The sequence below is a fragment of the Ascidiella aspersa genome, chromosome 1 (assembly GCF_963924565.1).
Source record: "Ascidiella aspersa chromosome 1, kaAscAspe10.2, whole genome shotgun sequence".
NCBI classification, from domain to species: domain Eukaryota; kingdom Metazoa; phylum Chordata; class Ascidiacea; order Phlebobranchia; family Ascidiidae; genus Ascidiella; species Ascidiella aspersa.
The window spans coordinates 1,896,798-1,911,867 of NC_139447.1; the positions used below are offsets into that span (position 1 = coordinate 1,896,798).

General features: G+C 34.9%; 2 protein-coding genes across 2 annotated transcripts; both read right to left on the minus strand.

Moving 5' to 3' along the window:
- On the minus strand, nucleotides 1–8,557 carry LOC146166491 (uncharacterized). Its single transcript, XM_083389119.1, has 9 exons — nucleotides 8,397–8,557; nucleotides 7,612–7,750; nucleotides 7,207–7,302; nucleotides 6,141–6,414; nucleotides 4,032–4,260; nucleotides 3,437–3,572; nucleotides 2,347–2,541; nucleotides 1,422–1,570; nucleotides 1–647 (listed from the first exon to the last, which is right to left on the minus strand). The coding sequence occupies exons 1-9, from the start codon at nucleotides 8,501–8,503 to the stop codon at nucleotides 596–598; spliced, it is 1,377 nt and encodes a 458-aa protein (XP_083245245.1). The 5' UTR covers nucleotides 8,504–8,557; the 3' UTR covers nucleotides 1–595.
- Nucleotides 8,558–10,284: 1,727 nt separating this feature from the next.
- Nucleotides 10,285–15,040, minus strand: LOC146166492 (malate dehydrogenase, mitochondrial-like). The gene is made up of 8 exons (XM_083382748.1): nucleotides 14,899–15,040; nucleotides 14,397–14,565; nucleotides 13,623–13,706; nucleotides 13,174–13,283; nucleotides 12,263–12,388; nucleotides 11,844–12,020; nucleotides 11,207–11,359; nucleotides 10,285–10,547 (listed from the first exon to the last, which is right to left on the minus strand). The coding sequence occupies exons 1-8, from the start codon at nucleotides 14,974–14,976 to the stop codon at nucleotides 10,416–10,418; spliced, it is 1,029 nt and encodes a 342-aa protein (XP_083238874.1). The 5' UTR covers nucleotides 14,977–15,040; the 3' UTR covers nucleotides 10,285–10,415.
- Nucleotides 15,041–15,070: the final 30 nt, after the last annotated feature.

Consider the following 15,070-nt stretch of genomic DNA (forward strand, 5'->3'; position numbering starts at 1 on the left):
AATGTGTTTATTTCCTGAATACTAGAACCGGTTAATTTACGAAAAATACCTTTTTTTAAAGCCCGGCCTACGCTTTGTTTTCGGCGAATATAACCAAGTCCAGATTAAACGGCATAAAGTGACAAAAGCTATAGGTAACTGGAAGAAATATATAGGTAACTGAAAGTGACACTGGAGCTACTGTACAGTTTACTACGTGAATATATGTGAGCTACAAGCTAGGTTAGTTGCAGGTGGCAGGTGTTTCAACTAATCTCGTTGTTAAGGTTTGAAGTGCTCTGATGAAAGTGCTTTAAAATGCGGCAGGTGAATCTAAACTAAATTGTTGGCAATCAGAAACGGGCAGGTTTCACATTATTTTACAGTAAATTGAGTTCTATATTGTAAAATAAATGGGTATGCGGTTAAGACAATTTTTTTTGGTTAATATAAGCTTAAGCATTAAAACTAGGCTAATACAAAAACGTTTGGTTAATTATATACCCTAAAAAGCGTATCAATTAGGACAAGGTTTAGAGTTGTGAATAAAAAATAACAGCCCTAAAGCCACTACTGCTGGCCAGAGGCTACTCCGTTCGTTGTGACTTCACAGTGACTAACACCTGACGACGAAGTCCTCGATTTCGTAAGCGGATTGTGGAGGGTACCTGGGAATAAATAAAGGTGGGCTTAAAAAGCGTGGAGTGACACATAAACCAATGCAAATGATCTTGAAATTTAGGTCAGTGTTGTAAACAAGTTAGTTTAAAATGACTCTTAAGTCCCAGTCAAGTCATTCCTAAAATACCTTAAGTCCAAGTCTTTCAAATAAATAACAACTCTAGTCCCAGTCAAGTCATAATTAGAGCAATTCCAAGTCTTCCTTGTCATAAAAATTAATCGTTAAGCTATTAAATAGGGTAAACTCGTCCCATTATGAGCAATACCTTAACTAAAAATACCAAAAACGCAATATACTGCAAGCCAATTGTTTTATGGCCAACAATTAGGATAAATAACCCAATTATACAAAAAAATGCTTATTGAAAACAATTAATTTGAACCTAAGGATTTGTCTAAAAGACTTAAGTCAAGTCAGGTCATTTAAAAACAGTGACTTAAACGCACCTAATTCAAGTCATTGACTTAAGTCATTACAACACTAAGTTAGATAGAGGGTTATCAAAATTAATTTAATCGCACTAATCGGACCGATTAAAAGAGAACGGAACTAATTAAATATTTAAAACACTTTTAATAACTTGAAAAAAAAAAAAAATTTGACTTTTGATAAACGTATATTGCCTTTGGCTTGCAGAATTGAAATACTAGCAGCAGAACGCACAAAAATTAATCAGGCCGCCGTTTGAAAATATGAGACTTATTTAACCAAAAACAGAATGAGCCTAAAACAGAATGAACAACGAGCATAGATAACTCACTGGTAACACATGTTGGAGACTGTGTTGAAGTCCTGTTGTTGTGAAGTATCGATGGTGTCAGTAGCTGGTTTCATACAAGTTCTTGGTCGACCATGCTTCTCAATGAATGTCGACTTGGTCGTTGTTGAGAAATCCTGGGCCGCCCGCAGCTAATGGGATAGAAATCGAAATAAATAAGATTTCTATTGTACGACCAAGCCGAATAATTATATATTACGGCCTTCTTTCTACCATACTAATGTTAATATTAGAAGTATTTTGGGACTGGCGAAAGTTTGTTGAGTCCTTACAGATTTTCGTATATGCATTAACTGTGTGTCGCAAGCTACGGGCAATTTCTAATTTTCAAAGGGCAAATTTGTTATTTTTGTAGGCAGTGTAATTGTGATTTATCGTTGGTGCTTGTGTTAATGTTGCAACTTATTGTAAGCGTCATTTCATGACCTTGCTTAAGAAATTTTCGAGTGGCATAGATGCTTGGTAATAAACCAGTGTTGTAAACAAGTTATTTTGAAAGTACTTTAGTCCCGGTCAAGTCTTTAAAAAGTTACAAGTTAAGTACCTGTACATCAGATGCCCAAGCCAAGTCCTTGTCAAGTCACTGATATAATAATGTTACGATAAACCATTAATATTGGTAAACTCGTTCGATAATAAACAATGACTCAACTAAAAAATACCATAAAACAACAACAGTCTTATCGTTTTGCGTTTAAAACGTGAGATAAGTAATTCAATTTTCTAATAATTAAGTGAACTTAAGGCAAGCCAATTAACTCAATACAACTCTGGTGCAAACTAAATTTAAAAGAGAAAATTAGATTTGAATAACAGTTAAAGGGGTCCAAGAATTAAAAAGTTGAGGAGCACTTTACTTTATTACACTGGTTAACATAACTTTATTTGAACTACCCCATCTGCTCACCTGTGGAATGTAGATCTGTTTACAAGCCTCGTGGAAATCACCGAACCTCTGTCTCGCTTTGGGCGCCCAGTCCTTGTAGGCGCTCTTGTTGGTTGTCACCCCTCGAAACTTACCCACGAACTCGGGTGAGTTACTGTGGGGTCGGTCTGCGGGGGAGGGACGGACCAGGGATATCTCCTTGGGAACGTAGTCGAACTGAGGGGTAAAACATGGGTTAAAATTAGATTTTTAGGGCAATTGTCAAAAATATATAGTTTTTTTTTTCAAAAAAGGGGGTTAGTTAGGAAACTATTTAATAAAGGGGTATATTTAAATAAATAGTAAAATAAAGGGTAATGTTAGGGAACCAGTCAATTGAAGGGGATTTTTAGGGACCAGCCAAAAATACACAGGTTAACAGATTTTTTTAGCGAGACACATAGGTTACAGTTACAGGGGTTATTCAGAAATTTGTGTATATTGGGTTGTATTGAAAGGAAGCAGTCAGTCTCGGGCAAAAATAAATGGCTTAAAGTGGTTTGTAAATGTTACCAGTGATTTTCCAAGTACTGACCAATCCTAAGTTATGCCAGCCTAATTTCATTCGCGTTTCACAGTGTTGTAAACAAGTTATTTTTGAAATAACTTAAGTCCAAGTCAAGTCTTTTGCAAAAATAACAAGTCAAGTCCCATGCAGTCCAAGTCATCGGTTGCCCAAGTCAAGTCCCAGTCAACTCATTATGAGAGCAAGTCAATTTCAAGTCATGTCATTGACATAAAAGTAAATTGTTAAACTATTAAAATTGGTAAACTCGTCCGATTACAAGCAACAATTTAACTGAAAAAACACACAAACGCAATATACAGCAATAAGAGTGTTTAATGTGCAAAACTTGAGATAAATTTAAATGAAAAACACTTAATTTACTCCCAAGTTATTTGTCAAAAAGACTCAAGTCCAAGTCAAGTCATTTTGGACAAAGGACTTCAGTCAAGTCAAGTCATTTGTAAACAGTGACTTAAGTGTACTTAAGTCAAGTCAATGACTTAAGTCATTACAACACTGGCGTTTTACCAGGAGCCGCACTGTAGAGTTAAGCATTTGCCTTACATTGGTGGTGCTCTTAGTCTGCATGGGTTCCTGGGACAGCTCGGTGTTGTCCTGAAGTTTGGAAGCATCAGGTCTCGGGAACTTTTTCACGTCCCACCCGTGGTACTGCTGCCTTTGTTCCGTCACAAACGGCATGCTGTAGTTTAAATAAAGCGGAGTGGTAAATGGTAATAAATTGGTAATTATCGCCCTATTTTAGCAAAAATGAAATCGTTGGAATCAAAAAGCAGAGAATAGTCAAACGCATTTAGAGCAACTCATTTAAGGCGCTATATTCAGATAAAAAGTCACCCTATTTTGTTGGTTCAATAAATCACACGAAATAGCCACTTTTTATACTTAAAAAACTTATCAACAATTATTAAGACTTTAAAAAAAGTCTATTAACTGTTTATACATTCTACTTTTGTATAATCTTGGGTATTATCCATTGTTCGCCGACAATGCGAATTATTACATTGGAACGTTTGAACAATGCTTATATATTCTGCTTGGTCCTATAGTGGTATTTTTAAAACATAATAATCCAAATTTTCATACAAAAACAAATTTTGTTCACGCCAAAAAGAAGCTTCATTTCACCACTACGACATACTTTTTGATCATTTTAATCTCGAGGGTGTCAGGGGCTGGGGTGGCTGGTTTGGGCGGCGCCGGGTATTTCCCCATCTTGGGAAAGTCGGCCTGGTACTTGCTGGTTAGTTCCATGGCACGCGTTCCCGCTGACCTTGCGTTCTTTGAAGGTCGCATGCTGACCGCCGCTTGACCTTGGCCGACCTTGAAGTTGTAGGTCGAGCGATGCGTGGTCTGCAGATTCCGGTCACCTGCGCACGAAACCGTGTGACGATAAAAATTGTATTTTAGGATGTTTTGAAAAATAATGACGTCACTGCTGTTTTGCTGACTGGTTATTTAGGCCGTTTCTTTGATGGTTAAAATGTTACGATTATGTTTGAGAAGTAAGGTGACTGAAAAGTTGCAATTGGTGCCTTTGAATTAATCTTTGAAAGAAATCATAAACATACGTGAGGCTGTGTAGCCTTTAAAAAGCCTAAAAAAACAATAGTTTCAGTACCTTTTGGAATATGCAACGAACAGTCTTTTGCATGTGGCCCATATGTAATTATGTATATGCTATACCTATAGTCTGCATATAGTTTCACACCACGCCGTCATAAATTGATAAAACAATATTCTAATATCATATGTTTCAGTAGTGTCGTCTAAATATCAACTTTGCTGCGGTAATTTACGATTTATAGAAAGAGTGCTAGAAGTAAGTCGGGACCGTGTTTCGAAAACTAATTGATGCAGTTAAACCGGTAACGAAATGCTTAGTAGAGTTATTTCAGTTGCATATTTGCGAACGACGCCGAACGGTAACCGAAGGTTACTTGTTTTAGAAGTCGCGTTACGACGCAACTTTGTGGCCAAGAGTTCCGGGTTAAGGTTGGTTCACAATAGACGCGTCTTGCGACTGGCGTTAGCGTTTGGCGCAAAACGCTAGCGTCGTCCAGTTCACACACAACGCGTTACCAGCGTTAAGGTAAAGTTTCCTCGCTCCTAAAAGTTAAAATATTTCAACTTTCCGCAACCGAAAGCGTTTTTTATGCTTTAGGCGTAAATGTTTTGTTGACGCCAGACACGTCTAGTGTGAACCAACCCTTTGTCCAGGTAAAACAATTGTACTACATTCACCCCTATAGTTTGAAATAAAACGCAGTTAAATACACGTTTAACGATTTTACAACACTCGGCCTTATCATAGATCGGATCTCTCATTTTTTCGTGTTGAGGATTATGAATTCTTAGCGTTTTCAATTGTGTTCACATTTAAGCAAACAATCCTAATCTCACAGTTATTCTTCTCACTAGTTCTTTAGTATCCTCAATGTTATCGCTATATCTTCGCAGCGGTTTTACGTTGTTGTGATCAAAGTGCTGTCAAGCACAAAGACCAAATTGTACGATGTGGGTTTCTTAAGGCAACAAAACTGTTTTTGAATGCTGAACCTTTTCACTCAGAGAGTTGAAATATCTTGAGTGGTTTCAAGATTACTGAATAAAAGAACGTCGTTCCGTGACGATGTTGTGATCGCAAAATTGATCGCAGTTCGCGATTTAAAACTTTCAAGTTTGTAACTCTTCGATGTCGCCATTTAAACTTTATTTTTGATAGATGTACTACTGTTTGATTCATTTGCTGTCGAATGCCAGCTTACAGTAAAAAAAAGCTAAGTTTGTAAGGTTAACCGTAACAGATCAATGTTGTTCCTACTAGGCTGTCTTAACGCTCTTTTTTTAATGCTTTACTTCGAAATTAAGAGTAAAAATACTTTATCCAACTTGATGTTGAACTCATAACTTTGTCAATAAAAAGCTCCTAATACTATTTTCTAAGGAAGGTATTGCTTTATTAAAGTAATATTTAAGTAAGAGTCAAAATAACTAACTACGAGTCAAAAATATCGTGTTGGGCTCGTAACTTCGTTCTTAAAAAGTTACTACCGGTAATATTCTTTCCAAGCAAGTATTGCTTTATTTAAGTAATTTCGTAATTGTCAAATAACCTTTGAAATTCAACATTACACAACTTTTGGGACTCATATCTTCGTTAGCGAAAAGTTCCTACAAAAAAATTCTTTCTAAGCAAGTCATCGCTTTATTAATTTCAAGGAAATTTCTAAAGTAAGAGTCAAAATACCTTCTCCAACTTTAATGTTCGGCTCAGCCGCTTTCACCATCTGTGGTTTAGGGATGGTTTTGTAAGAAAAGTCCGCGTGGCTACGTGACTGGAACAGGTCTTTGTCGTCCCGCATGGCCCGCTTGCCCGGGTATATAAGCGGCGCCGTGAAGGCCGGGAATTCCCCGTACCGCTTCCTGGCCTCGGGCTTCCAGTCCTGGTAGGCGTGCTTGTTTGTGGTCCGCGAGTCGAACTTGACTTGACGGGATTCGGGCTCGGTGTCTGTCTTGGGACGCTGTGGAGAGCGGGTTTGATCTGATTAAATGGCCTGTTCACATGGGGGATTTTGAATTGCTATATTCTGTCACCCTTTGTGATTTTCTAAAAACATTTTGCGGCCCTTAATGCCAAAATCAGATAGGCAAAACGTTTTCAGTTGTGGGTTGTGTTTTATTAGTTTTTACACTGCAATTTCAAAAAAATTGCAACCTGTATAGATGGAACTCTTAGTGTGCAGCTAATGTTGGAATTACCTCGTAAAGACACTATGTGTGGGAAGTCCTGTTATGATAAGCGTTTCAAAAACACAAACTTTTTTTAAATGCTTTATTTTAGTGGTTTTATGGCCCCTTGTTTTCAAGTGCCAATCTGACTTGGTATTTTTTATCTTTGCAATTTATCTTTTAATGTTCAGTTTGAAGTTTATTCTGTAAATTTGGTTTAATATCAATATCAGGCTGTGTTTGTTTTATACCCGTGATTGTAAAAAAATGCTTTTTAGTATTAAAGTCAATACATTTTATATAAAGGCGCATACTTAAAATCTTGAAACTTCTTTAGTAAACTAACTGATTTGTTAACTTTAAAAAAAAAAATGTCTCAAAACAAAACGTAAAAAATGTCTCACAAAACAAAACGTTCCATATATTACCTATATAAGGTAGAACATCATGTTAAATTAGTGTTTTATATTTGTGCAATTCCCAACTCAAGCTTTGGTAGTTAAACAAACCAAGTGCAGGTAAAATAAGTTGATATTTACCTAGATTTCCATAAAACAATATTACCTAAACTAAAGTGAAAGTACCATTTGAATGGAGGGAAGCACTGGCTTGGCTGGAAATTCATTCCTGTATTCAGTTACATTGCTGAAAGGTTCTTCAGAAACTTCATGCTTTTCCACCTAAAACATAAAACACAATTTGATTAGGTATTTTTACAAACAACTGATCTATAGCAAGTCATTAACTTTTATTGAAACCAAAAAACTGATGCACATTTTAACACTTTAATCTTTAAGCGCTGCAAATTACAACCTAAATAAACACCAAATTTTTTTACCAGAATATTTGAAAGAAAAACAAAAGAAGCTACGTAAAAATGCTTTTGGTGATGTATTTAGGATTGTAAAAGTTCTATATTGAATTAATCTTACAGGCCAATGGGTTTATCATCACAGCAGAATGTTACTTTTAATTCGTAATTCACCAACCGGAATTATCATTTCCCTTTTCGCTGCCATGTCCTTGGCTACAAAACTCTTCATTGTGGTCGTTTCAGTTTGCATTGCTGGGTACCGCGGTTTCACTGGGGTTTGAGGTGGTTTCAATGTTTTCGGGGGCTTGAAATCCCTTAAAAAATATTTCATTGAAACTTATGCATTTAGTTTTAGTAAACATTAAAGTTGTTTTTTCTTTGATAAAAAGCCAAGTTTTTAAAATTAAATTAAACAGCTGTCAAACATGGTTATAATATATATAAATTTTAAAGCCTTTTTTTAGCTGGTAATAAAGTACTTTATGGCTTGTAAAAATAGTAATTTTAATATTTATTCATCAAATTTTAAGGTAAAGAAAGCAAATGAGAATAAATTACATGAATTTCTAATGTGAATAATACTACTACTAATGCATTTTATAACACAAATTTGGTATACCTTACAATATCGGTACATTCGAAAGTCTGAAGCTTTATTTTAATAAGTTTTTCTACATACACAACACAATGTCTAATTAACAACCATTTTTATTATTTTTTGAAAATTAATAGTTTCTAATCTTTATCATTCCTAATTGAACTACTCCTTTCTAATTTAAGCCTAATTTTTAAAAATAAGACAAACATAGCCTACTATTGTTTTTAAACAGTGTTTGAAGAACTGCTATACGAAATGCCAAACAGGTTGTGGAAATCATTTAAATTGGATATTTGAAGACACGTTTCAACCAGTATCACTTACGAATAATATATTTATGAGTTACAAAAAAAACTGCCAACCTGTGTTCAATGTATGTTGATCCATAGGCAGTCTTGCTTCCACATAATTTGCCTTGATTTACATCAACCGACTTGGAAAAGTTACGAATAACTCTTGGACGACCCATATTCTAACCTACCCTCTTTGTATAAATAAAAACTATGAGCAATACATGTTTTTATACAACTATTTCCTAAGATAAATATTCTATTTATCACTATGATAACATCGGTTATGGTTGTTTTTTCTTTAAGTCATGTTTGAATAACACTCTGTTTTTTAGTTTGGTCAAGTTATTTGTCAAATTAGCCTACTTGTAAAGCAACATTAGACAGGTTGGAAAGTAAGGCCTATTTCCCACTCAGCCGTGGTCACAGCCGCGCATTTTATGTAAAATCAACATTAAATGCGATCAGCGAAGAATCGCTGAAATGCGCAAAACTTTCGTAGCACTAACGGTTTTTAGTATAATACTCCATTTTCAGCTGTCCAAATTTTACAAATAACGCTATTACAGCCGCGCAAATTTGGGCAGAAATGTAACTACAACCGCGCAATTTCAAGCTGCAAAATCGTCTCCCCCGAACAGAATCCAAACTTTCCAATCTGGATTAGACCTAGGTCCTAGTCCTACAAATGTCTGATTCACTAAAAATTGAAATCCAAGTGAGCCAAGTCTGCATTTCATGGCACTTCTAGTCGACATTTTTGATGTGCAGAACCAAATTTTGAGATTTTGTTTTGGAAATAAAATGTTTGGAATTAAAAAAAAATCTACATTTTTCCAAATTTAAACTGTGTAAAAAAATCTTGGGTGTGTACCTAGTACCTGCAACTTGCAGATTTGCTATGCCTAGATGTCCCATCATAAAATTTAACTGAATTAAAAAAGTGGACTTTAGTGTCTAGCTGCACAACCTTTATAAAGTAAAGCCCAACATTTTGTAAAATTTCTGGAGTGGACATTCATAGTTAATAAAATCCAATAAAAAATATATTCTGACAAAATCTGCATCAAGCAAATCATTGATTTAAACGTTTTAAACTACAACAATATTTACTGACAACAGCTACGTATTCAATAAAACAATGCAGGGCCAACTGACAATCGCTTAAGGTTGTAACGAGCAAATGTCTCGTTTGATCAAATATCAGATTTCAGGAAAATGGCTTCTCTAGAAACCGACCTAGTTACTGAGCGGACGCTACTATTCATAACGGTTCGAGTCGGGCGCAAATGTTTTTTGTTCATGCACCAATCCTAAAAAAAATAACGAAAAACATTTAGTTTTATAACAGAAAGTTGAAGTATTTCATTTTTTCTTATATTGTTGGAATGTAAATATGCACGTTAAAATTCAAAAGCATTTTTTTGTTTTTGTTCGACATTACGGCAACAATCTCCCTTGTTGAAATATAGGCTAAATACTTCGGGTCATATTGCCTGCAATTTTAAAACAAAAGGCGCTTAAAACTGTTGGGGCAAAATCAATTTTGTTTATTTACCTGGCAATTAACTTAGGCCAGACCGCTTTCGATAACAGACAGCGTTTCGTGTTTAACTAAAAGTTTTACAGCAGATTTCACGACAGAAGAAAACGTTGATATTGTGCTGCAACCAGACTTGCTCTAATCCCGAGGTTTCCAATCCATTTAAAGGAAGACACCAAACAAAGAAAACATAAATATCGCGACACCCTTCCTAGCGTTTTTCCTTCTGTTTCACCAATAATAATGGTTATATCAAAATATTTAAATGATTTGTGTACCTTTAGCCGTACACGAACAATTTTTTTGAGATGCTGACTAAAATCTTTGAGAATAAAAAACGGCCCTCGGCGACCCTTTGGATTGGTACAGGCAGCTAAACCTGGTAATAAATATCATTGAAAACAGTACACACTAATGGTTGTTGATGGGAACTTTATTTTGACGTCTAGACTACTGCGACAGTTGGACACATAAATAGCGGTTGGGCATTACTTAACGAAACTTTAACTATATGTTGGTGAATTGCGTTTCTTTCTGATTGTTGTTGTTTATTGGTAGTTGGCAGCAAATTCTTCGCCCTTCTTAATAGAACCCTTAAGCTCCGGCACACATTTCTCAACCAGAGTTTTCTCATAAGCGGTCAGATTTCCCAAACCGTAGTTCTCCTTCACTCCGTTGGGCTGAAAATTAAAAAAAGTTGTTCAGTTATTAGTTGTTATTACTACGGCGATAATTTTCTGACTTTGTGAAAAAGTCGAATTTTATTCGAAATTCACACGTCACTTTAAAAGGAAGTACTTGGCGACGGCAGCAGGTACTATCATAGGTAGGCCTACTAGGGTTTTCTATAGTTTTACACATAGCAATTACGGCAAACTGATGACTATATACATATATTGAAGTCATGAAAATCGTTTAAAACTAAGAAAGACATAGTTTAGTTGTACTGAGATTTGGACAAATGTATAAAACAGCATTGAAGTTTTAAATTCAAATATGCATGTCTAATCCTAAAGCACATTTATACAACACCTAAATAAAAGAAAAAAATGTCTTTCGAGCATAAAGATTTAAATAACGACTCTTTTATGTTAAGTCTGTAGTAAACAGATGTTTTTAAGATTCCTTGAAAAAATAGTCCTAATTAGACAAACTTTGCACTTGAATAAAGCCTCTAAAATCTAAAAAACAGGCGATGCGAGGGGCGACATGTGTTATTTGTCAACACTTCGACAAATAAAAGTATTTTTACTTATTGAAACCCGATTCATAATCAATTCTCAAGATAATTCTCTATACTTGCACCCTCCTTTTAAAATAATAGCCTTAAAGCACTTACCCCGAGGAGAAGTGGGGTTGAGAAGTACGACGCTTCGGTGATGGTTGACTGGATGAACGCACACTCAACCACACCTTCCTTGCCTGAGATCGCATCAAGAGCCGAAGCAGCGAAACGAGCTCCCGCGTAAGCCATCGACAGCGTCGCTGATCCCTGGGGAGAATAGAACGGTAAACTTACTCAGAACATAACCTTTGCCTTTGCCTTTGTTTTCAATTAGTAGGCAAAGACAGTCTCCATTCATTTCCAAGCGAATACTTTTAATCAGTGTATACTCCCATTTACCTTTGAGTGATTTAATATACTTAACAATTTCCCTCGCCTAACCTATTTAAGTTGTGTAGAGGTTTAAATTAAGCTTGGTACTACTAGATAGTGTTAAAAATAAACTAGCAATAAAGTTCAGCAGAGATGTGTTTAGATTGAGGTATTTTGTACGAAACAAAAGGCCCATCTAGTTCACATATTTTTTTTAATTAGGTTGCTTGCTGAAAATATTGTTACAAAAACACTTTTGCTTTAAATAGTTAAACCCTAATTATAACTGAAGAAATAATTTTATGATTTGAGCCAATAAAAAAGGGTAAAATGCAAATCCCTTTTACAGAGTGTAAAAACAGTTTCAAAAGTGTCTTACCGCTCCAGCTTTAGCCTTAACCACCTCGGTACCAGCATCCTGGATTCTCTCGGTGATCTTTTTAAGCGCACTTTCGTCAAATGACACCGATGGGTTGCATTGCGATATCAGGGGTATGATTGTTACGCCAGCGTGACCACCAATAACAGGGACATTCACCTGCGAGACGTTCAATCCCTGAAAAAATAAATTGGTTAAGGGTATGTAAAAAAAGGTTTCTAGGAGTATGTCTTAAAATGACTTATGTAATGTTCTGATTGGATGCTTTAAATTTTTTGTAACAGTTAACCACAAGATCAATTACAAAACATACACATATAGTTTGTTGTGACGAAGATTTATTAAATCTGATATAAAAATAATATGAGCACTTAAGTTTACCATATGATAGAAAGGTAATTATTATTTTTCTAACGTACCTTAGCTTCTGCGATGAAAGCATTTGACCTAACCACATCCAAAGTTGTGACACCAAAGATCCGACTAGTGTCACTCACACCAGCTTTTTTGTACATTTCGCATGCAATGGGCACAGTTGAGTTGACCTGACAACAATATTTCATGTTGCTTTATTAAAAGGTTTTTAACAAGTGATAAAAAAATTTAAAAGTCTAGAAGAGTCATTCCCAAAGTGAAGTGACATGAAGTAGAATGATTTTATTTTGTTAAAACTCAAAACCCAAATAAGATAACTTTGGAACACAATACACGGGTTTCTTTAGTAATTTCAATAAAAATATAAAAGCCATAATATTTGATAATCTTTATCTTCACTTGATTTTTACACTGATGATGGCAGGAGTTATTGCTGAAACGTCTGTAAATTGCTAAATGTCGCTTTTATCAAATATTAGGCACAAAAAACTAAATGTATCCCATTAACCTAAATTGCTATATTTTATTTATCAAATTGGCCAAAGAATCTGTAAAAATTTGCAAGTGCCAATTAGTTTTTACTCCCAGTCTAGGCATTTAAACAAATGACCAGCGCCAAAATCGCCCGACAATTGAGTTTGCTGCAATCATGCAAATTGACCCATTTTACAAATTAACTTTAACTAGGTAGGGCCGGTTTCATTCGTCAAAACAAATTGGGCATTGAATCAATTGTAATTCATCAAAATTATTCACCCCTAACAAATTAACACATCAGATTCTATACAAGGCAATTTTTGTTTCAAAGTATAACGCCTTTAAAAATTCCGGCAAATTATCTTATTCTAAACACAATGGCTGATTGTAGAGAATGAACATAAATATAAATACATTTATCAGATTACTTTTTGTTCAAAAATATCATGTATTTAAATAATGTTATGTTTAAAGTTACCGGATTGGAAATAATGCAGATGAAAGCTTTTGGGCAATGCTTGGCACAAGCCTTTGACAGGTCGGCCACAATACTGGCGTTTGTGTTGAACAAGTCATCACGAGTCATTCCTAAAAAAAGAGATATATACATTTAAAACTAAGAAGCTTGGTAAACATGACCTGGTACCATATTATTTTGTAGAAATGAGCATTCTACCCATATAACAATTTTTTTTTGTAATTAATAGCTGGAGAAGCGCTCCACTTTGAACAACAATCAGTCAGTAAGGCAAAGTTAAAAGTTTTAAACCTTGCCGACTGATTGTTGTTCGAAGCGGTTGTGCTAGTTAACTTTTAATGTCAGCACGTTTTGTTGAAGGGTAATAACACATACTAAGCGCCTGTAATTAAGTGACTATAACCAATATGGCGAAGGCCACAAGCCGCCACATATACCACATTTTTTACCTGGTTTTCTTGGTACACCGGCAGGGATAACAACTACATCACTTCCAGTAAGACAATCACCAATCTGCTCCATTCCCATGTGACCTGATATAAAAATGGTACACAATTATAAACACCTGGTAAACGTTCCTGTTTTATGCTAACAGTGGACAGTATTTGTTGCTAATTAATGACAAACAAATTTGCTTTAAAATTATATTTAAATTATTTTAGATGACATTATGACAAATACAAGATTTTTTGGTTTAAAATAATCATTTAATCTGTTTTACATAAAATATCAAGAATATCAAAGCCCATACAGAAGTTCCTATAATTTTGAACATTTTGAATATCTCTTTAAATATTCATTTTCAACATCTCAAAAAAACAAATCTTTTAAATTGCCACTTTATATTTGGAGCATAATGGTTGAAGGTTGTACAAGTCTAAGACGTAGAATGAATATCAAAGCCCATACAGAAGTAGCATTGTGTGAACGTTTAGAATAAATCTTAGATAATGGTTGGAGGTTGTAGTTGACGTAGAAATGAATACCGAAGCCCATACAAAAGTAAGTATCATTTTGAACGTTTGGAATATATCTTTATTCATTTTCAACATCTCTCTAAATGCTACTTCTGTATGGGCTTTGATATTCTTACTACGTCTTAGACTTGTACAACCTTCAACCATTATGCTCCAAATAAAAAGTGGCAATTTAAAAGATTTGTTTTTTTAATATCTTTTTCACTAAACCAAGACAAATTTAAAATGTTCCTTTCATTTTTTTACCAGAAACTTGGGCAGCGGTGTCGATGTGGCTGAGATCTGCCGCTACCCCAGGGGTGTGTGCGATATCATATAACGCTAATTGTTTGATGGCCGGGGTCTGCTTCAGGAGAAGTGACATTGGTTGTCCGATACCACCGGAGGCACCAAGAACCGAAACCTTGTAATTGCTCTAAAATCAAGTTTTAGGAATTTTATCTAAAAAATCATAGGTACATTTTAACCACATTGTTTAGCCAAAGACGTTTGTAATTGAGTACAAAATTTAATGTATATGAATTTTAAAGTGCCCCAAAAAAGAGTTGTTAAATATTGACATATTAGAGCTCCATTTAAAAAAACACAAAATTAAACTTAACTGAAATGCTTAGCTTAAAACAGTTTGCGTAAAAACAAATTTTTTTGTGTGTGTTTAGGAGTAATTTGTTTAAATTTTGTAATTGTATTGCAATAATATTAAAAAATATATTTTTATTTTAGTTTATAGATTATGTAAATGACATACCTGTCCAGAAACCGAGAAATTTCTTACGAAGGATTTGATAGCCGAAGGCCGCAACATCTTATTCAGGCTGGATGCCATTTTTAAAATTTATTTTAAACTATTGTCAAATTAAAAAGCTAACAAAATATAAATGCGTTCTACTGCAAAATATACGAGATATTTATGTTACTTT